This window comes from Rosa rugosa, chromosome 1 (assembly GCF_958449725.1).
Source record: "Rosa rugosa chromosome 1, drRosRugo1.1, whole genome shotgun sequence".
Taxonomy (NCBI): Eukaryota; Viridiplantae; Streptophyta; class Magnoliopsida; order Rosales; family Rosaceae; genus Rosa; species Rosa rugosa.
The window spans coordinates 51,962,027-51,984,932 of record NC_084820.1 but is presented as its reverse complement, the minus strand read 5'-3'; the positions used below and the strand labels follow the sequence as shown (position 1 = coordinate 51,984,932).

At 37.7% G+C, this 22,906-nt stretch overlaps 2 protein-coding genes across 5 annotated transcripts; both read left to right on the top strand.

Annotated features, from left to right (window-relative positions):
- Positions 1-698: 698 nt before the first annotated feature.
- On the top strand, positions 699-10,923 carry LOC133725367 (uncharacterized). 2 transcript variants are annotated; one of them, XM_062152590.1, is made up of 12 exons: positions 699-1,138; positions 1,638-1,861; positions 2,026-2,090; positions 2,256-2,330; positions 3,547-3,881; positions 4,493-4,561; positions 4,648-4,736; positions 6,697-8,859; positions 8,980-9,057; positions 9,200-9,305; positions 10,238-10,288; positions 10,390-10,923. In XM_062152590.1, exons 1-12 carry the CDS (start codon positions 770-772, stop codon positions 10,438-10,440), a joined length of 3,675 nt encoding a protein of 1,224 aa, XP_062008574.1. In that variant the 5' UTR covers positions 699-769; the 3' UTR covers positions 10,441-10,923. The 2 variants fall into 2 exon arrangements, with proteins under 2 accessions (XP_062008574.1, XP_062008573.1); XM_062152589.1 differs by having other exon boundaries at positions 3,541-3,881.
- A 2,118-nt stretch (positions 10,924-13,041) lies between these two features.
- On the top strand, positions 13,042-21,443 carry LOC133725366 (uncharacterized). 3 transcript variants are annotated; one of them, XM_062152587.1, is made up of 16 exons: positions 13,042-13,300; positions 14,094-14,689; positions 15,176-15,305; positions 15,416-15,617; positions 15,851-15,937; positions 16,024-16,083; positions 16,183-16,284; positions 17,302-17,373; positions 17,521-17,576; positions 17,909-17,994; positions 18,745-18,835; positions 18,935-19,092; positions 19,208-19,299; positions 20,012-20,092; positions 20,320-20,393; positions 20,924-21,443. In XM_062152587.1, exons 2-16 carry the CDS (start codon positions 14,128-14,130, stop codon positions 20,997-20,999), a joined length of 1,929 nt encoding a protein of 642 aa, XP_062008571.1. In that variant the 5' UTR covers positions 13,042-13,300; positions 14,094-14,127; the 3' UTR covers positions 21,000-21,443. The 3 variants fall into 3 exon arrangements, with proteins under 3 accessions (XP_062008571.1, XP_062008572.1, XP_062008570.1); XM_062152588.1 differs by having other exon boundaries at positions 13,042-13,304; positions 16,183-16,269; XM_062152586.1 differs by having other exon boundaries at positions 13,042-13,304.
- Positions 21,444-22,906: the final 1,463 nt, after the last annotated feature.

Genomic DNA, 22,906 nt, shown 5'->3' with positions numbered 1-22,906 from the left:
AATCAGAATTGAAACGCAGCAGGCCAGCTTCCCCTTTCTCTTCCCCTAAGAAGATTAAGTTTCTACTTGGTGAGGCATCAGAGAGCAAATCTATACTCCCCAAGAAGCTGAAAATCCCTGAGTTTCATACTAAATTCACTGCTAAATCACTTGGCTTGGTCGAAGCTCCAGGAGGCATCCTAATTTCTAAGGATAGTTCAACTCCACAAGTGAACACACCGCCAACCAAAAAGAAGCGGGGAAGGCCTTTGGGATCAAAGAACAAGATCCCCTCCAAGACCAAGAAGGTGACTGCTGAAGATGGGCTCAGTGTTCTGTGTCCTGGGAAACCTCCGAGCCCTAGTGTTAAGGGCAAGGAGACTATTTAGTTTTTATGTTTTTTGAACTAGCCTATTTACTTGTCATTGTTACATAGTTCATAGGCTTTCTTAAATAAGTGAGCATGGGTACCGTCAAATGATCGGATCTAATCTATGTATCAATGTGGTATACCACAAACTCTTTATCTACCCAATGATGGTAGAGGGGGGATATGTAATGGTCATTTCTGGCCTGAGTTAATATATATCGACATGATATTCTTCAAAAAATAAAAAATAAAAAAAAGAGGTAAAAAACAGAAATAAAATAAAGAATTACGTCCTGGGGGCTTTTAACAGTTTAACCCATGAAAATATTTTATTGTGCGCTCTGTTTGTTACTCTAAAGCAAAACAAACAGAGCAAAATCCCGTTCCCTTTCCGTCTCTCTCTCTCGCTCTCTCTCGCCAATGTACGGCGGCTCATCCAAGCACGGCCGATTAGGCGGCGGCGCCGGCCGGGGAGCCGGAGCCGCCAAGCTCGGCCGAGCCTCCTTCCCTCCGCCTACCCGCAACTCCGCCGCCCCAGCAGCAGCCAACCGCCTCTCCCTCGGCGGCTCCAACCATCGAGGAGGCCGTAACCCCCCCGCCCCTGCCACGTCAGCCGCCGCCCCGGCCGTGGAGGAGAAGTTCAGCTTAGTCGCCGGCAACAATCCGGTGGCGTTCTCCATGATCATTCGGTTGGTGCCGGACTTGGTCGACGAGATCAGGCGCGTCGAGGCCCAAGGTGGGACCCCCCGCATCAAATTTGACTCCATGACTAATAATCCCAACGGCAATGTGAGTTTCGTCGCCGAATTTGAACTCTTTTGCTGCTTTATATTTTTTGCTAATTTTGTTGTTGTTGAAAATTTTGAATTTCTTGGTTGGTTTTGCTCAAGTTGTTTCTTTTTTGGTTGAATTCTGGCTTAATTGGAGTATGTAAATTTGATTGAGCAAATAAAAATGTTATCTTGGTAATTGGTTTGAGTTCTTCTGGGGTTATTTTCAATTGGGCATTGCTTAATTTCCTCAATTTTGTATCAGGTGATTGTTTTGTAGAATTATTATAACTTGGCCAACAAACTGGGTGTTTGTGAAGTAGCTCTTCTGGTGGGATTGCTGTTTTCTAGATGTTTGGGGTAGTTTGGTACTATGTTTTCGATGATTTCTAGTGTTTACATTTTCGTATCTGGTATATATATATATATATATTTTTTTTATTTTCAAAGTAGCTTTCTTTTCATTATGAATGCGGAAATAAGTGTTCATTGCTTTGAATTTTCCTACATTCGATCAGGTTATTGATGTGGGTGGGAAGGAGTTTAGATTTACATGGTCTCGGGATGGTGACCTCTGTGACATATATGAAGAACGTGAAACTGGTGAAGATGGAAATGGTTTGCTTGTTGAATCAGGATGTGCATGGCGCAAAGTGAATGTTCAGCGTATATTAGATGAGTCAACTAAGAATCATGTTAAGAGGCGGTCGGAGGAAGCTGAACGCTTGCACAAATCACGCAAGTATGTCATATGATTGATAACAAGCAGTTTCTTCACTATTCAGTAATGATATGCATATAATTTTACGTGTTTGTTTTACTTAACCACAACAGTATCCTTTTAAGTTTAAATGACAATATCCATCTGTTGCATTTATTTAATTTTCTTTTTGTTTGTGAAATCAGAGCCATTGTGCTAGAACAGAATCCAGCCATGAAGAATCAACTAAAGCAATTTACTGCTGCCACGGGTAAGGTCTTTAAACCCTAAAAAGTTTGAAGATCATTAATGCAAGCTTATGTCAGAAATTTAAGGGGTTTTCTTGTTTTAGACTGGTTGTATATGTTGTTAACTTTTTTCAGTAGAATATTTATAGTTAACTATTGTATGTTTCTGATACCTCACTGTTCTCCAGCTAATAGTTCATGGAGGAATTTCAAACAGAAGAAAGAGCCTCCCTTTAAAAAGCAGAAAGTTGAACCACCTCAAGGTGAGTAGAGCCATCTAAAGACTGTTATTTCCCCAACTTCTTTTAAGGAAGAGCAAGATAATTTATGAATATAGTTGATATTTTCTATGCATAGGTCTATAAGACAACTGCAAAGAAAATATATGTAATGCATTACCTTTTCACTTTTTTATTTATTTATTTTTTTGTATGTATATATGGATCTTAATTAAAAATAAAGGGCAACAAAACAACCAAAATATATACATTTGCAACTGGAGAGAGCGTATGAACTGTCAGTAGCAACCTCTACCACCTACTTGGCTACTTGTCTGGCATTCAACCAGTCAAAGTGAAAACAAAGCATATATATATAAATATATTTCTTTTCAACTGCACAACAGTAACCAGCTTTCCTAATTTTTGCCTATTCCTTTTCTTCTAAGAGGGGCATGCGTGTGGGGTAAATTACCATATCAGTGTTGAAGTTTCATTAGGGCAATAGTCACTGAAACGGGCAGTAGGTACTGCATACCAAAGACCAAATACCAACTTACCCTCACCTCTTGGGCAACATGAGAGTAAAGGAAAAGGTGCTTCACTTTTTAGTCAGCCTTTCTAAGGTATGATTTAGCTATTCAATAATGCCATACTTAACTAAATGTCACCAAGTGGGCAATTTTTGCTACTGTCCAGAAATGAAAATCCATGCTATAGATACCAATCAAATTCAAGCAGATAGGCATCCACTTCTACTTCCGCCAATCAGCTGCTCGTAATAAACCTTTCTGAAAGTCTCACATGCACTCCTCCCACCCCGTGTCTTCCACCCATTCATTGGAATGTTGCTGATTTTTCTGATATCTCAGTGGATATGTCCGAAATTTGGTGCCCGTCACGAATTGTGGGGTTAAAGAAATTTCTTTACCCCTAAGGGGTGAAATATTGGAATGTTGGCCATATATTGATCATGTTGCTGACTAGAGGCTAGGTTACAAGACACCTTGGAGAAGTGATGCATTGAATTGCAGAGCTATAAGGGCCTTGTGAAAGAGGGAGATGATGCTGAAAGCTTTTCTTCTTTTAGACAATGGTAGCCTGGTTTTCAGAGTGTGTTTTAAAATTTTTTAGAATCCCCTCTTTTCAACCATTGTATTGTTTGAATTCTTTCCTCCCAGGTTTTCAGGCTTTTTTTTTTTTATCAGTTATTAATATTTGGATTTCAACTAAATTGTCTCGTCTTCTTTTGAAGTTTCAGCTCCTCCAAAGTCTGCATATAAATCTGGGGTATCATCAGCAACTACTGCAAAGGGTAGACAGTCATCATCACCTCTTCCGTCTACACCTGAGAAGTCTGCATCTCCATTTGGAATGCTAAATATTTCAAAGACTCATACAAGTGCAGATGAAACTATACCCTCTCAAGTCATTATTAAGGACAAACCTGCTCCTAGCTTGGATAAAGAAACCTCAATCAGGACTAGTGCAGCATGGGAAACTGCTGGCAAAGGCAGTGGTCGAGCTAAGCCAACAGATTTGCAGAGTTTGTTGATTACACTGCTCATGGAGAATCCCAAGGGGATGAGCTTAAAGGTAGGCACTAAAAGATGATGAACAGTAATTAAAACATTAATCATTAGGCTTGTGTCTGCAATAAAATTTTAAATTCGAAAATATACACGCCAATTATCTTTCAGGAAGATGATATAGACCTTGTATAGATTTCCCCATTCTGCTGAAACAGTATTCAAAATTCACCATTACTTGATGGGTTAAATGACTAATGCCATTTCCTTCGGGACATTTTTCTAAAACTGAACAATGCCTCATCAGTTCCAAGTTATCTCAGGATATGTATGTTTATGTATCATGATTTTGGATGTGTGGCTGGTCTTTGTACAATCGTTTATTCCTTAGACTACCTTTTTTTTTAAACTCTAATTTAAATGCTTCTCAAGTCTTGTATAATCATACTACTAGGCATACAATTTGAGATCAAAAAGACAAAAAAAAAAAACCAGTCATATAAGGCTTTAATCATACAAAGTCTTGAATGCATCAGATGAAAACAATCCTATATTGGTGAACTTTGAAGAAGGTGATAGTGTTGCTACAGCTGTTCAGATATATGACAGGTCTTAAAATTCTTAAATTCTTTCTTTCTTCCTCTTGCCCTTATCTCTCTCTATCTTGCTTGTTTGTAGGCTTTGGAGAAAGCTATTGGAGATTCATTTCCTAACTCTGTGAAAAAAATTGAGCCCATTCTTAAGAAGGTAAGTGGTGGCGATCCCTGGTGCTATTATTTTTTAATTTAAGAACACTGATGACACTATATCTACTCTTTCATTATTGACATCAGATCGCAAATTCCCAAGCTCCAGGGAAGTATCTCTTGAAGCCAGGAGTGGAGTTAGAAAGCTTCAAGAAACCTTTGTTTGAATCTGGAAGGTACTCACTTGAAAAGCTTATACTCAGCTTGATCGAGTCACTTAGTGATACTTGTTTCCTGCTACTCTCTGTTTAATTTGTTGCGTCTTTGGTCCACCACACTGTAAATGGCATAAACTAGAGTAAGAAACAAAAGTACCTAAGCTCTAAAGTATATGGCATTACTGTGGGCTCAGATTTTGCTAGCAGTTTATGTTTAGTGCACAACAATGTAAAAATAAATGTTAGAAGAAGGAAATTGGGTCTGCCATTTCCTCAATTCGGAGTGCCATTGTAGTTTAGTGTGTTTGTTTTGGTTTGTTCCTTTGTTGGTTTTGCCAGTACTTTTTCAGCTGTTTTTTTTTTTTTTTTTTTTTTTTTTTTTTTGTGTTAACCGCACTTCTTATCCTTATCCACTTTCCTATATGTCCTCTCATTTCCAAGAAAAAAGAAAAAAAGAAAGAAAAAAAACAAATGGGTTTCCTTCCATATTACTTGAGCTTGCTTAATATCTTTGGAGGTGCTTTATGAAATTCCCTTTTATTTGGATATACACTGCTTGCAGGCTAACTATTCAAATTTACGCTGCTTTATGCATCTGGTTTTTCTATGTGAATTGTTCTTAACTCATTTATAACTTTTGATATCCTTATGCAACACCCTTTTTTACTTGATTAAGAATTGCACCTTCAGGTTTGGGACAAAATCAATTACATACATACATACATATATATATATATATATATATATATATATATAAATATTTTTTTTTTCTTATCTCAAATTACTTTACAAATGTCTTCTAGGTGTCAAAGGTACAAGATGATAGTTGTATCATCTTTATTAGTTAAGTTGGAAGCTATTTTGGTTAGTTTTTCAAAAACCCTTCAGTTTGCTAAACCAAAGCAACTGCATTTATGTAGTAACCCTTTGATGTGTGTTTTCCACATGCCTTTGATATGTATTTATATATATAAATATTTTTTTTTTCTTATCTCAAATTACTTTACAAATGTCTTCTAGGTGTCAAAGGTACAAGATGATAGTTGTATCATCTTTATTAGTTAAGTTGGAAGCTATTTTGGTTAGTTTTTCAAAAACCCTTCAGTTTGCTAAACCAAAGCAACTGCATTTATGTAGTAACCCTTTGATATGTGTTTTCCACATGCCTGTTGGCATTTTCTACATTTAGAAAATAAACTGATATGAGGATATGGGCCAACTAAATAAAGTAGAAGAGAAGTGCCACTTGTCCATACAAGAAAAGCTATGTTGACAATCCAAAGTGAAAAGAGAACTAAATAAAGTAGAAGAGAAGTGCCACTTGTCCATACAAGAAAAGCCATGTTGACAATCCAAAGTGAAGAGAACTCCAATTTCAAGAATCTAATAGTTACAACCCACATATTACCTCCCATTTATCCTTATCCCGTTCGATCAATACTCTATTTTTTGTTAATCTCTATTATTCTCCTGTGAGAGAATGACTGAGAACAATGTGACTTTGAAAAAAAAATCGTTCCACCACCAGCAGTGGTATCTTAAACTGAAAGCCAATATAATTTCATCCTTGCATCATCTATTACCAAAGCTTCAAAAACTTCTTGTATTTCTCAGAAAAGAAACTTTCTCTACTTTGTAGGTCTTAGTGGGTAAAACTGATGAGGAAGGTTATCATAAATGATGCTTTAGTTTGTATCTCATGTTCTTAGCTTTTAATTTGAACATTCCCGTAGGATTACCAGGTTATTCTCATTATATATGTTTATATATATAATATATATTTCTTTTTGCAAAATGAATGCACAATATTAATAACCCTCTGCATGCACCAAGAGGATAGTTTGCTCACGCCCAATTATTTAGTAATGAAGGATCCAACTGGATTATTGTTTTTGCTTTATAGTTTATCATTGTGTCCTGAATCAGTTTATCATTGTGTCCTGAATCAGTAATTGATGTATATGCTTGTATTGTCCAGTTCCCCAGAAGAGAACCTTCGCCGGACTCCTGCTACGGATAACGTCTGTGATCAAAGGCCTGCTCAAATACCAGAGTTTAAGGAGAAGGTTTCTTCCAGCGAAATGGAGGAACAGGGCCAGGGACAATTGAATGCTACAGTTGGAGAAGAACCACAGGTATTCCAAAAAATTGATAACCAACAGCAGTCACCTGATCTTTTTGGTGAAAAAAGGGCCTCTGACAACAGTGAAGCCCAAATAGGTAGTTCTAGTTCTAGTGACAGTGGAAGTGACAGTGACAGTGAAAGTGACAGCAGTGATTCCGGAAGTGACAGTGGAAGTCCTAGCAGAAGTAAAAGCCCAAAAGGAAGTGGGAGTGGGAGTAGCAGCGATAGTGAAAGTGATGTGTCTTCTAATAGCAAGGAGGTTTCTGATGAGGATGTGAACATTATGAGTGATGATGATAAAGAGCCCAAACATCAAACACAAGCCTCTGAAGCTGCTTTGCCCATTCCATGGGAAACTCCTGATGGCAGGCCTGTGCAGAGTGGGAATGATGACAAGCAAGATGATCTTGAATCTGATGCAATTGATATTGAAACTGTGGAACAGGATGCTGAATTGGCTGTTGTTAGTAGCTCCGCTCCTAATAAATGTGATCAACCTGTTGATGAAACAAAACCTTCTTCACCTGAGCATGTTGAGCATCATGACCGCCAGATTCTTGTAGACAGTTTGTTTGGAAAGACTGCAGACAAGGATGACTTCAGGTATGAGCAGTCTGATAGCTCTGAGAGGATGACTAAAGGTAAATCCAAAAGAGGTTTGGAGGTAAAGCACTCTGATGAAAAATCTGAACGCAGAAAAAGGTCAAAAACGGAAAACTCACCACAACCTCCTGCTTCTGTGGGTAAGGGTGTTCAATTTTCAGAGGATTATCATAATTTGTCTCCTGATAGACTCATTGAAGGCTCTTATAAGGGCCCTGTATCTCAAACGCTAAATAAAGCTGATAGGGATGGGAATACTGAGTTTGGCTCTCAAAAGGGCTACAATCAAGCAGTTTCTGGAAGATATAGCTCGGAGTCTAAACAATTAAGTCGGAAGTCTTATGATCATAGTGCACAAGCAAAGGCTCCTGATCAAGGTGAAAGACCTGATAGATATTCCGAGAGCTTGGGCCATGGTCTGCAGTACTCTGAAAAGAGCTCTCATGTGCATGAAGGCTTTCCCCTGCGAAAAGATAATGTTCATAGTAGTAGTCAAAAGGACGGTTATGCTAATGAAAAGAAGGTTTTAAGAAATTCCAAGGAAGGTGGTGGCCGAGGCAAACAATCAGTGCCCTTGGACTCCCACTACCAGAAACATGGTGATGTGGCTGGCAAAATCAAGGAAGATAGACAGGTTTCAAGTATGTTCTTCAGTTCTTCGCCGAAGGAAAACAGGAATGGAGCCGACAGATCCCCAGTTGTTAATGGTAGAGGTAGTAAACTCCAAAGAGAGGTTTCAGAATTGGAGTTGGGCGAACTTCGTGAGGCCGTGCCCGAGGAAACAACAGTTAAGAAGCAATTTGAGAGAAAAAGTTCATTTAAGCAGTCAGAAAACAAACTGGGCACCAGGGATACCTGGGCTTCAGACTTCAGTAAATCAAAACCTGCAGGAAAGCCATCCTCACCAGATTTAAACTTGAAGTTTCCTAGTAATGCAGAAGGCTTCGTTAAAAAAAGGAACTACGAAGATCGTATTGAGGATTTAACGGGGTCTCAACAGAGAGCTCTGCAGTCTCAGTCACTGCACCTTTCACGAGTAGATAATTCTGATGTGGGGCGCCCATTCAGCAGATCAGCAGATAACAGTAGTAAATCAACACAAAATGAAGTTGGGGGCAGACAAGGGATCAGTTTGGATGGCTATGGAGAAAGCAATAAGAAAGCACCTCCTAGGGCTTCTCAGCACCATGACTCTAAACGAGGGCCACTGTCCCACACCAATAAAGAAAGTAAAAGACTTGCATCTAGTATGATGATGGAACAGACTGATGTACGAAAGGATTCAATGTTGGCAGAGGGCACCGACAGTGATAGAAAAAGAAGGGATTCTTCTTCTGATGAAAATAGTTGTTCTTATACAAAGTATGAGAAGGATGAGCCTGAGCTCAAGGGACCAATAAAAGATTTCTCTCAGTAAGTCAACATATCAAAGCTTTTACACAGATTTCAATCAGTAGATCATTCTGGCGTCATATGTCTAACATAGTTTGACATCTGAATTACATTATATATTTTTTATTTTTCTTGTCTCAGGTACAAGGAGTATGTGCAAGAATATCATGATAAGTATGATAGCTACTGCTCGTTAAACAAGATCTTAGAGAGTTACAGGTATAGCTCAGATTCCTTTGAATTTATATAACAGAACATTGCTTTTTATTTGGTGTTATTTATCTGATTAGTTGCTTCATGCAAATGTTGTTTAAAATCGGTGCAAATGTTGTTTAAAACAATTTATTTCTGCTCCATGTAGGAATGAGTTCCTAAAGCTAGGGAAGGACCTTGAATTTGCTTCGGGCACAGAGAGATATTATAACATCTTGGACCAGCTGAAGGAGTCCTATCGTCAGTGTGGATCGGTATGCTTTGTTCTTAATTTTCTAAGTACCATTTGCTTTACTATGTTGAATTTTAATGCTTCAACTTTGAAGTAATTGAGCAAATCGTGTCACTGTTTTCTTGTCAGATGCATTGTTTCAATTGAACCACTAGTATTTTACTTATTAATGCTGTGACGTGTTTCTTGGCTCAATGTACCTTGCAGCCAGTACTGTTTGTTGACCATAATTCATGAACCCAGTTACCATAGAAAACATATCGTGAATATATATATATATATATATATGAATAATTTTATGTTTGTTTATTTCTCCTGTTTGAGACAAATTGTGAATATAGAATATTCTTTTATAGCGAAGTTCTGTTTCAGTGCCTTCTATCTTGTTGGTTGTGGAAAATAAAAATGATGTCTACAGTATGAAAATGAAAAGTTTTACAGATCCATGCTCATATCTTATAACTTTAACACCAGACATCTGTGAATTACAGACTGTAATCTATGTTGTAGATATCTCAAGGGTGCCAAGCCAATAATATATTATATTACACATGGGTTTATCATTTGGTAATCCAATTACTTGCACTGTACCTGTTTTAGCGATGACAACAATGCTCAAAAATGAACAATCTAGTCTTTGATTATGCATGAATTTTGATGACGTCCACACTTTATTTGATTTTCCTTTTTTTTTTGTTTTATTTATTATAAATTCATAAATAAGTTGTTGTATTTGTGGTAAAATGTATTTGTGGGGTGTAGACGTGTAGTGAGTTCTAGATGGTGTGCGCTTAGCCGCAGCCTATAGATATGACTTGCTAGTCAGGTGTTGTGGTGTATCTATAAATGTCTTCCAACTTAACATTTGTGATTGGGTATTCATCTTGTAATTAATAATTTAATACTATCTTGGTGCGCTTATCAGTCTGACTTAACTAATAATGTTTCTTGCAGAGACATAAGAGGCTCAAAAAGATATTTGTGGTGCTTCATGAGGAACTAAAGGTGATTCATCTAAAATCTTTCAATCTCCATATTTGTGCATTCTTTTTTATTATTGTTATTTTGTTTGAACAACTCTCTTCATTTATATTCTGTCTCTGCAGCACCTTAAGCAAAGGATCAAAGAGTTTGCACTCCCATACACGAAGGACTGAAGAGAAGATCATACCAGAAGGGGAGATTTTCGGCCGGTGCAATACGATATATAAGCGCATTACCAAGTTGATTGCTAATAGAAATAAAGGCTTGCTTCCCAAGATCATTAGCCCCACCCAGTCTGCTTTTGTTGAAGGGAGGAAGATTAAAGATAAAATTGAAGCCTATTCTGGAGGAAATTAGATGGTGAAAGCACTATCTTTTTCTTGAAGATAATACCCAGGTTGAGGTAGAGGCCATCCCCGTTATACCCCTAAATCTGTATACTTGAACTTTGTGTATATCCCTATTCACTCAGATCAGGCTTTTTGTTTTTGATTTGCCTGACCTCCTTCGGCCTATCAGTGCTTTTAGGGCGCTTGATGTTTGCTTTTAAAATTTTGTGCATATCTGTATACCATACAGTGAGGAAGATGAAGAACTCAGATATATAATCAAACAAGATTGAAGTATTGGTAGGATGCAATTCAGATATCTGCGTATCCATAGTGTTCCTGATGCCTTTTTGTTTTTTTTCCAAACTTCATTGACATATAGCTGTATATGAGATGTCAATGGTCTTTCCTTTTTTCTTGGTTTTTTTATTAGGGTGCCAATAAGAAAATAGAAGAACTTGGTCTCAAACTTACAATTCCAAGTGAAGAAGAGGGGGGCGCATCTTCAACGTTTTGGTGCAAATCGGCAATTAACACGCACGTGGTTTGAATCTTAAACTAGGTAGTAGGTTTTCCTAATCTTTCAATTGAGGTCTTAATTGTAAATCTTCTTTCGCCTCTAACGAAAATACATTATGCTCCAAGAGTGAAAAATTATAATTAAACTAGCCCTTTAACATGTGCGATTATAATTAAACTAGCCCTATGGGAGCTCTCACTCTCTCCTCTCTGCGGCGGCTAACCCTAGGGTTTTGCCGTCCGATTTCCTTCGCCTGCGACGCTGGCGTTCGTGGGCTCTGGCTGGCGAGCCCTGTGGTTTCGTGGATCTCCCCTTTTCAACCTTCTGGTTGCTGCACCATACTCTCGTCGGCTTGGCGACGGGATTTATCCCCTTCGGGTTTTGCCCGTGCTGGTGCTTGTCTCTGTCGCAGCGATGGTGATGGGCGGCGCCGTGGTCTGGTGGACCCGAACCAGACATGGGATCCGGGTTCTAGCAAGTGGTGGCTGGGTCTGATCCGGTCTATGGCGGCGGCAGTGCGTTGGGTTGTATGGCCTCATGGTGTTCCTCGATCGGTTCCAAGATCGGCGATCTCCGTGGGCTGGTGGTGGCTCCGAGTTCTAGGAAGCGACAATCACCCGGGGAGGACGAAAGCCGCGGCGGGTGATGGAGATGGTGTACTATGACGGTGGCCTGACTTAGTGTGGCGGCGTTGGGATGGTGGTCTGGGTGCCCTGAGTATTCCTTCAGGGGCTTGGGCTTGGTCCGACTTTCTGGTGTCATGGGCTGCTCTAGGGCCTGGTGGTTCGGGGTGGGCTGTGTTGGTTAGGCCCGCTCACTTTTGGGCCCGTATTTGGGATCCAGGTGGATTGGGGACTAAGTGTATTGGGCTCTCAATATATTGGAGTATGCCTTTGACTGTGTTTGGGGCATTCTATAGTAGAGTCAGGTTACTGGTCACTGGTTACTTAGAGCTTCACTCTAAGGTAACATTATGTTAGAATCTCTAGGGTTTTACTTTAGGGTTTCTATTCATGGCTCAATTCTGTCGTAGCCGGGAAATCCGGTGAGTCATTTTGTAATGTTACCTACATTTACATTCAATGGATTGACGTCCCCCTTGGGTTTCAAAAAAAAAATAATTTAAACTAGCCCTTTAACATGTGCGGTCAATTGACTTTTATTATTTTTTATTTTTAAATTAAAAAAGTTACAGCAATTTTTCTCTTCATTTTAGGAAAGTTTGTTCTTTTTTCATGGGAGGTATTGCAATTTTTTCAAATATGATGTAGTCTATTCTTATCCTCATATAGAAATAATTTGTTTATTAATATCTATATTATGTAAGGGCATATATGACAGTTCAAAAGTTTAACCATTCTCTCAAGAATTGGCTTAATTATATATATAAGACTAGCACTCGCGGGTGATATTGTGATGTTAATGGAAAACAGATCGACTAAAAAGAATAGTGGTTATTTATTTTTTAGACATAGAATAGTGGTGGCCGGCTTGGCTATTTTTTCAATTTACTCTTTTATTTATTTATATTTTATTAACTTAATTTGATAATTATATTATTGAATGATATTATAGACACTTCAAAATTTGGTGAAGCTCTTTGACACCAAAAGAGGGCCTCCAATTATAGTAGATATAAGATTTTACGGCTCAATTAGCATTTCGGTCTAGTGAATAAGAGGTTGAAGTTTGATTTTCCTACCTTTCTCATCAAGAATAAGTTTTATACGATTCAGGTGGTTTTGTTGTCCTAAAAAGAACCAAGTGAAGTAGAGAAAATAGAAAGAAAAAATGGCTTATTATCACATGGAGCGTGGTTTGAGAAAGTTTTACTTTCACACTAAACTAAAATAGTTTCACTTTCACACTAAACTAAAATTAAAGCTTTTCTTCTTTTTTCTTGTTTTCATTTATTTATAACTGTTCCACCATTTTATACACACATACCATTTCTCTTTCTCTTTCTTTCTCTGGCTCAACAATCTGATCGAACCCAACTCTCCACACGTTTGTTGATCTCACTCTTACTCTCCTCACCAGTAATTCCCACGACCCTTTTGGTTAAAAGTTTTGAGCTTGGAGAAGAACAAGAACCCAGTTTGGAACTGCAACTTGGACCCTTCAAAGTTCGTGACTTTCTCTTCCACTCGCAGAGGAATTGAGGATCTTTTCCGTTTTTGACTTGTGGGTATGCTTCTTTATCGAGAATTAGCTTATGGGTGGTGTTGAATTTTGAGAAATGACTCCTGGGATGATGGAAATGAAATGTCCTTGGCATTTCTGTATTGATTGTGTAGTGACTTGATTAATTGTGGTTGTGTGGTGTGTATTCTTGGTGTAATTTGATGATGAATTGTAGAGGAGTGGGGTGTTTTATCTTGGCTTAGAGAATTGTTGAGGATAATTGAGAAAATAATTGGATTTTGTTGCTGATGTCTTGGAGGTGGATAAGTGTTATCTTGGTTTTACTATCTTCTTGTGTTAGGCTTAGTGGAGTGTTTTGCTAGGTAGTGGAAATTGTAGGTTTTGAAATGCTTTAAAACTTATATTAGATGTTTTCAGCTAAGCTAACCACATGGGTTTTGCAATTTCATGTACACAGCCAGGCTGCCCAGGCATGGTCTTCATATATGTGTTGCAAATTATCTTTGATTCTGGCTTGGTTTTGTGAGTGTCGAAGATTTGTGTATACTTACACTCTCCTGTTGGTTCGGGATAATATAGGATAAGTGAAGAATATAAATACAAGATTTCCCTGTTATACATATCTTATGATATATAAAAGTAAACTGGGTGGCTACTTGTGTCATAAGGCTTGCTACTTAAAAGGTTTCACAATGATTGCAGTGTTCTAGATCCCATAATTTTTTTTAGGTTTTCTCGCTCTCAGGAAATCAGTTTATCTTTCACTTTATTAATTTAATAAGATGTTTAATGAGTTAATAAGACCTGCCCTCTTGACAAATGTTTAATGCAGGATTTAAGGTTTTGGTTAAGACCTGTCATGCTGAATGTTGCTTCCGGTCAGCGGATCAGTGATGAATACCATGATGGATGATATGAACTTGATCCAGCAAGCACAGAGACATCATTTAGTGGTTAGGGAGCTTGGAGAAGAAATTGATTTAGAAATTGGACCGGGGGATGATGATCCTTCATTTGCAAACACCCCCCTCATTGGTGGTCCAACACGAGAGCCTTCTGTTGAGGACAATGATGAGAGCAAAAATATGGTAATGATTTCTCAACTCCGTGGTCATGATCAAGATATGTCAAAGGCACAACCGGCAAAAAGGAAGAAAAAGGTTGTGAAAAGATGGAGAGAGGAATGGGCTGATACCTACAAATGGGCTTATGTTGATGTCAAGGAAGGGACAGCTAGGATATTTTGCTCTATATGTAGAGAGTACGGTAGGAAGCATAGAAGAAATCCCTATGGAAATGAGGGTAGCCGAAATATGCAGATGAGTGCACTTGAGGAACACAATAATAGTTTGCTTCACAAAGAGGCACTGCGCCTTCAGTTGGCCTCCAAGGATAAGATTATTGTTGACAAACCCATTTATGTCAAAGGTTAGAAGATTCTGCTCTTTTTGTTGGGCATCATTTGAAAGTTTTGAATATTCACTATATGCTCCAAATTCTTCATTATTCTTTTTGCGGAGTGTTACTCTATTGTTAGTTTTTCTTTTTTCTTTTTTTTTATATAGAGATTGTCTTATCAGGTTAAGTCTGTAGATGTCCTTTCGAAACTTCAAGCTAGTTGCTAACGAAACTTTGATTATTCTGATCTTTTATATTCTGCGAGTCTGTTAAGTTGTATGGGTGTGAAATTGTAAGAAAGCAGGACACTTAATAGTTCTAGTGAAATTATTAAAAGTTATGCATTGTTTTCATGTTTGCTGCCTCAAAACTTGGATGAAAGACATATTAGATGATTAACTTTAATATATTGAACTCTGCTCATGCTTTACGGCTTCCTCATCTTTCCAAGGTTGTTTAATTTTATTAATTGCTCAACCCTTTTGATTTATGTTTGGGATTACTCCTAAACTGTAGCTCTTATGTCAAAAACGGCTGGATCAATTGTTGAAGCTGCACTGAAAAGGGATCCTAATGAGGTTGAGTTCATACAATCGGTGCAGGAAGTAGTTCATGCTTTAGAAAGAGTGATCGCAAAAAATTCTCAGTGAGTTACCCAGGGGTGGAGTTTATGTTGACATCTAATTTAAAGAAAAAACAAAAGTTTTCTTTTTAGGTTCATGTAAAATCTTATGAAGTACCTCTAAAATGTTTCAGTTATGTAAACATCATGGAGCGGTTGTTAGAGCCTGAGAGAATGATTGTATTCCGAGTTCCATGGGTGGATGATAGAGGTGAGACACATGTTAACCGAGGATTTCGGGTACAATTTAACCAGGCTTTGGGTCCCTGTAGGGGTGGTTTCAGATTTCATCCTTCTATGAGCTTGAGCGTTGCCAAGTTTCTTGCATTTGAACAGGTATTAGTTGTTTTTGGAGTTATTGAACTTGTTTTCATAGTTTAGAGTCAAGTTTTGTCAAAATTTCTTTTCATTCCTCTCCTCTGTTGATTTGCATATCTGAGTGATTGGTATTCATGACAATATCAAGCTAGATAATAAATACTACTGATGAGGTTAAGCACTTGACTTCGCATTGGAAGTGACCTAAGTCTTGCGACTGCTTTACAATGCTCTATTTCCCTTCTCTACAGACTTTAAGGAATGCTTTGTCACCGTACAAAATTGGAGGGGCAGCAGGTGGAAGTGATTTTGATCCAAAGGGAAAAAGTGATAATGAGGTTAGGTTTTCATTCTACTATGTTATGGCCTTTATTTTTTTTTTCACCTTACAGAGGTTCTGAATCATTTTCTTCTGAACTGGCAGGTGATGCGTTTTTGTCAAAGTTTTATGAATGAGATCTATCGCTATTTGGGTATTGACAAGGTAACTTGAGGAAGATTCCATTCCAGTAAATATCCACTTCATTTTATATGGATTAATGCTTTATCCTACATGTCTGGTTTAATGCTGTACACACTTTAGGACCTTCCTTCAGAGGAGATGGGTGTTGGAACTCGGGAAATGGGATATCTTTTCGGACAATATAGACGTCTAGCTGGTCATTTTCAGGTACCAGAAACACTGGTAACAAGCTATCTCTAAATATATATTGTTTCTTGGCTTTATATGGAAATTAATTGATACCTGGATGCCATTTACAAAGTTGTTTTTCTGGTATTATGAAAAAAAAAAAAAAAAAAAAAGAGGAGAGAAAGAGAAGAGAGGAGAGGAGGGAGAGAAAATTAGAAAAAGAGGAAAGAGGCTAAGAGAGTGACAAAGAAGAAGAGGGGATGAGTCTAGGGTTTGTTTTGTATTTGTAGTATTATTTCAAACTTCAAGTCAGCTAAACCAGGTTAGGAACTTAAGATGATATCTTCTTATGTAGGTAGTCCAAATACAATATTGAAAGTAAACTAGGTAAGAGAGGTTGCTTATTCATATGCATTTTCAGCTCCTAGGCTAGTATCAACTGCCAGCTCATGGCCGCCATCTTGTAAAATATATCTTTAGGTCAAGGCTTAAAGCAACCTAGGGTTTTGATTTGTTATATTATTTCAATCTAGGGTTTATGTAATTTTACTCTTACAACTCCCATATGAGTGCTGAGGGAGGATGCATTCTTGACATATCTCTGTTATAGGTAAATTCTTGGGGTTTGGAGGACCAGAGAAAGATGTTTTTTAAATTTTTTGGAAATGAGAAAAGATGTTCCTAGTTGTGAGGATATGGCTCTCACTCCCTTTTTTTGAAAAGACTTTTCCTGGTAGTTTCAGCATCTAACTATATTACAAGTCAATATTGGGATTTAAGTTGTCGAGTGTGGGGATTTAAAAAAAGAAAGAAACCGAAGAAGTTGAATCTGATTACTTTTGTTCGTACTTTTGATATCTGTGAACGTCTGAGAATATTCTAATATTCTTTTCTGTCCATACCAAGTCTATTGTTGTTATCTATCCTCCATAGTAAAATTCTGCTTATATGTTTATCATGGGAAGAAAATTTATTTATTATTCTTTTATGCAAAAGTTCAGATTTATGCATCTGTGTTTAACATATGAGCGATGTATGAAATGATGTCTTAATGTTTTCATATTTATGCAGGGAAGTTTTACGGGGCCAAGGATATTTTGGCCTGGCTCTAGCCTTCGCACTGAAGCTACTGGATATGGTCTGGTATAGCACAACTCTCCCTTGAACGTGTGTGGGTGTTGTTTCTTTTATCTTTTTTCTTTTTGGGGGTAGGGATGAGGGCCTCTGTGGCAGAGTATGTTCCTTATTGTATTTTTTCATCCTTACTTGATGTCGGTCCATCCTCTGCAGGTTTTCTTTGCACAGCTCTTGCTTGCAGACCTGAATAAAGATTTTAAAGGAATAAGGTGCTTACTTGATTTTGAGAGCTTTTAAAATTATAATGGAACTCTAATTGTCAATAATATAGTATCACTAGGATAGCTTGGAACACAACATGCAAGTTGCTTCTGTTTAGGTATCCTTATGGAGGCCCCAGTTCTTATTTTCAATATATTCCAAGTCTTCAAATGTTTGCATACTCAATTTTGTGAAAAATTATAAAAGTATGCAGATCTGTGTATATTGTATATATATATATACCGTCTATCTAGCGTACAAGAGGGACGAAGAGAGAGTTATTATGGTCGACTTGCAAATTTGTGATTTTGAACATAATTCTGTATGAGTTTTCTTTCAGATGTGTTGTAAGCGGCTGTGGAAAGATTGCATTGCATGTCCTGGAGAAGCTTATTGCATATGGTGCTCTTCCTGTTACAGTTTCTGGTATGTTCTTAACTAGTAGTCGTTGGACTACTTGAATTATGTCATAAGATGGAATATTTTAGTAAGATCCATACCAGATCACTTAATTTCCCACCAACAATTCTATTTTGATGATTATATATATAAGACATATATTTGTATATGTTATATTATGTTTATAGTATTTTTTTTTATTTTTTTTAAAAAGATTTGAGAAAGTACAAGTAAAATGGATAAGCAGTCCCTGAAGCAGAAGACACAACCAAGCACCACAAAGCCCAGTAGGCCTTAAGGACAAGACACCCCACCCCCAATTAGGAATATATTATGCTCAGACGAATATTCTTGAAATGTTTTGACAAAGAGAGGCGAGCAGTCTAACTCTATCTGCACTCAAATAGAAAGCCACAAAGTTTAACTTCTTACTTCAATATTCTTGATTATTAGTGGTTTTCAGCTTACACGTGTTTGTGATAATTATTGTATCATCTTCTTATTTTCTTTTCTCATTTTAATTTACGGGATATCTTTTCCATTTGAGCAGCATCGATGAACCTTCACACTTGTAGATTTTTTTTTTTTTGTCCCCCCCCCCTCTCTCTCCTTACTTTCTTTCGTTCTTTCAAAGTTAGTATACAGGATAATATAGTACCTACTATTTCATTTTATATTCACTCTGTTCTGTTAGATTTCCTTGTATTTTGTGTCGAGGGTAAAAATTGCCGAATTATATTACACTCCGTAGCATTTAACGGTTCTTATGACTCACAGATTCAAAGGGTTATTTGGCGGATGAAGAAGGGTTTGATTATGACAAAATCGCACTTCTGAGAGAAATAAAAACTCAACAGAGAAGTTTGAGGTTTGTGCTTATGGACATCTTTTGAATCTGTTGACCAAATTGCGTTGTGTAGGTGTTAGTTACTTTCAGTTTGATTGTTTTTACATGTGGTATGTGCAGAGACTATTCGAAAACATATGCTCGAGCTAAGTATTATGATGAAGCGAAACCTTGGAATGAAAGGTGTGATGTCGCGTTTCCTTGTGCTACCCAGAATGAAATTGATCAGTCTGATGCCATGAATCTGGTCAATTCAGGTTGTCGTATACTAGTAGAAGGTAGTATTTACTGGTGATATGTGTATCTTCTGTTTATTTTCTTCTGCTTTCATATTCGGTATTCAGTAATGATAACCATTTATTATTGTTATCATTGTTCTCATTTTGTATCTAGGTTCAAATATGCCGTGTACACCAGAGGCTGTTGATGTTCTAAGAAAATCTAATGTTCTAATTGCTCCTGCAGTGGCTGCTGGTGCTGGTGGGGTAAGATTGCTATCTTTGCAATTCATGCATTTTAGATATGCTAAAATAATGATATTTTGAAATTGATAGTTCAAAATTTTCTCCGGTAGTCATGCTTTTATACGGTCCAGAGTTAAGCTAAATCAACTCAAGCTGGTTTTCTTGCAAAACAATACTGAATTCAGCATCCCATGGGATCATCATTCAACGTCAATGGTTTTTATAGAATATAAATTTTCCACGAGAAGCTTGCCTTTATCTCAACATGCCAAGTTGTTGGCCTCTCACCCAGTACCAGTTGGCTTTGGGTTGAAGCTCTAATTGAAACATATTATGGCCGGCTATTACTCGTGTTAGGTCCTGCGTGGTCGTACTTTTCAGCAACACTCCATTTGAGAATATAAAAATCCCATATGGGTATTGGCCTTGAATCTATGGATAATCCTTGACCTTTTGCGTTTTTGGTTGAATGGACTAATTAACACTCCATTTGAGAATATAAAAATCCCATATGGGTATTGGCCTTGAATCTATGGATAATCCTTGACCTTTTGCGTTTTTGGTTGAATGGACTATTAACAAATTGAAGTTCTAAAAGGGACACTGGGAAAATATAGGGGATAGTATCTTGAATTAATTACATTAATACTCATCCATATATGGCTTCTAGTTATCTTTGCCTTTTTCCCCCCTTTCAACTTGTGTGCTCTATCTGTTGTATGCTTTATTGCAGGTAGTTGCTGGAGAATTTGAATTGAACCATGAGTGTAATTCAGTGAACTGGTCACCGCAGGACTTTGAGTCTAAGCTACAGGTGAGTTTATATTTTATCTTGCTAATATAACACCTTAACCGTAAGTAGTTTCAGTATGCCAAGCATTAATTTCCTTTCTCATATTTTGAGTAGAGGAACACATTAATTTCCTTGCTAGTAAAGCTAAAATGTGAACCCCCTTTCAAGTTCAACTTAAAGTTCCCTTGAAGGTCTTGAGTTGGTTTACTTTTATGATTTCTGATTTCCATTTGTATCATAACTCTCAGGAAGCAATAAAACAAACTTATCAGAGATCCCTTAAAGCAGCGCTTGACTTTGGCTACTCCAAAGAAAGTCCCGAGTGAGTATTTTATGATAATGACAATGTCTTTTTCCCTTGTAATTAATGGTTGTGATCACTGTCTTACAATTTTAGTATATACTGAAATATCGGCTGCTATTTTGGTGTTTTCTCACTTCTGACACCAGAAAATCGTAGAGGGTATCCTTAACCTAGTTGCCGAGATTTTGGTGGTATACTACCGGGCCTTAGTTTTGCAAGTCAAATACTTGCTTGACCTTTATTTTCAGTATTGGGCTTCTTGCAACGAATTCAATAAATATTTCAGTATTATATTCTCCATCGTTCCTTGGTGTAGTATCCCTTTTATTTTCATGGTGAAACTTAGAAGAAACTGGTTGACGTAGTTTTGTCACAAGATACTGTTTTATGAACTGAAGAGGTTTTAGTGCTGTGTTTATGGAAAACAGGAAAAGCAATGATTTGTGTCATAATATCTTGTTTGAGTACCTAGACAGATTAGTGGTTCACATTAAATTGCTCTAGAAAGATCAAATTCTCATATATCAAGTCATTTATGTGTTGGACAGGTATTTGGTACATGGAGCAGTCATTTCTGCTTTTCTGACTCTTGCTCAAGCTATGACGGATCAGGGTTGTGTATAGAACTCGAGGATATTGTATGCTTATTGGCATGCTCCTCAAGCTGATGTGTGTTATCGACAATGAATGATTTTGGCAACCAAGAGCTCATTGGCAGCAAGCTGTAGATCTTTACCAGCAGATCCCTCATACTTTTTAAGTTGATGAAGGTGGCATCTAAGATAGAGCATATTCCTTTGTAACATATTTGTAATGTAATAGCTGTAACTTGGAAAGTTGGAAATAGTAATTGTGGAGAATAAATTATAATACGCAGAATGCAAGTAAAAATTGTGTAGTAGTTGAGGGGTAGGTTAGGAAGGGCCTCAAAAGCCATAGGAGGAAGGGTTTGTTATTTGACTCTTTGAACTTGGGTTTATTAATGATTACTTGTTATTTGTATTAATTACTGGATATTTGGATGATGACTGAGATTGGAAGTACAAATATAATGATCTGTTGTAATTAGTAATACTTGAGCGTTGGTCGGACTACTTTTGGGAGTTTTGGGAATAACTGATTAATCCCAAGGTGGTCTCCATTGAAGAGAGCCATAGATATTTGCCTATTCCGTTGCAGCATCAAATCCTGTAGGAGCCAAACTCCATTCATTTATTTTGATAAGGAGCATTCTTCTGTTATTTAGGAGAGGAGCATGTATTCATATATTCAGGGGAGGAATATGAACATGAATGTGTAGTATATATCAAAGAAAGAAATATTATTTCTAAGAAAAGAAAACTATAGTACTTAACCAATTAACAAAACTCAGAGTAGTATAGTTGCAGCACGTTCGCACCAATGAGGTCTGTATTAGAGGTCGAAAGTTGCAGCCCCTCAGCTGGTTCTTTTTCCCACCTTGCTGGGAGAGTATTCAAGGCAGCAATTACGAAGGAATTTGTACTTCACGTCCAAGCAGGAGGAGTACTCGATTATTTCATATTTAAATGTTATGACATCAAGACTCACTTTCTCAACACAACTTTACTCTTCTCAACACTTCTGCAATTTTGATGACTGCTTTAGGAATTTGCAGAAGATAGTTGAGGATTGGTTATGATCCAGTGTGTAATTAAGACGTTAGACGTGTGATACATTGTTAGGTGCTGGTTGGTCTGAAGAGATGTGGAAAGAGTTGCAGGCTTAATGAGGTATCGATCGTGGTTGAATTGTATGCTCGATGCATGATATGTGTGTGTGTTTGTGTCAAGAGGGGAAACTCTTGGGCAACAGGTATTTACTACCGTTGGTACCTTTAGATGGTCATTGCTCTTTGAAGGCTTCCAACTCCCAGTCCTGGGATTTGCTAGCTAGGCTTCCATTTCCGAAAGCATCGATCGGTCGTTTTTTGAATGTTATATATCCAACGTGCCGTGTTACAGTAGTGCAGTACTACCAATTAGCATTGGTAAAACGAGACGCCATTTAGGTCCATCGGCGTTTTTGTTCCACCTGACTAAAACTAATTAATGTTCATTCATCAAATTGAACGTTTTGGGCGTGCTTAATATCTTGAACTGGATCGCGACTTGGTTTGTTAAGTCTGTTGTAGTTCTAGCATTGTTGGTTTCATAGAGAAAGTCCCTCTCGCCCAGATGGCTAGATTTGATCATAAAAACAAGACCTTAACCCACCCTAGTGTATGAGGTGAGGAACGCCACAGATACAGCATAAGTAAAAACCTCTGGGGTTGAGCTAGCTATACAAATCCCTTGTGGGAGTTTGTAGGTCAGGAAATCGAAGACCCCGATAGATCGAGCTGTATCTGTCGGAAACCAATGGATCTTGAGCAATTGCTTTAAACATCTGGTCTTCTCAGCTTGATTGTATAAATGTTAACTGCCTAGACAACCCCGAACGCAATCCTTTGCCTCATTTGAGTGATGGAGTGCCTAGCTAAGTAAAGCAAGGACGAGGGCGTCTTCATGGCC

Bases quoted from the DNA above. Each gene is read 5' to 3' on its own strand.
- LOC133725367 (XM_062152589.1), top strand. From the start codon at position 770: ATGTACGGCGGCTCATCCAAGCACGGCCGATTAGGCGGCGGCGCCGGC. The intron at 2,331-3,540 runs GTGAGTAGAGCC...CTTCTTTTGAAG, and splicing joins GAAAGTTGAACCACCTCAAG to TTTCAGCTCCTCCAAAGTCT. The intron at 10,289-10,389 runs GTGATTCATCTA...CTGTCTCTGCAG, and splicing joins TGCTTCATGAGGAACTAAAG to CACCTTAAGCAAAGGATCAA.
- LOC133725366 (XM_062152587.1), top strand. From the start codon at position 14,128: ATGTTGCTTCCGGTCAGCGGATCAGTGATGAATACCATGATGGATGAT. The intron at 15,618-15,850 runs GTATTAGTTGTT...CCTTCTCTACAG, and splicing joins AGTTTCTTGCATTTGAACAG to ACTTTAAGGAATGCTTTGTC. The intron at 16,084-16,182 runs GTAACTTGAGGA...TACACACTTTAG, and splicing joins GCTATTTGGGTATTGACAAG to GACCTTCCTTCAGAGGAGAT.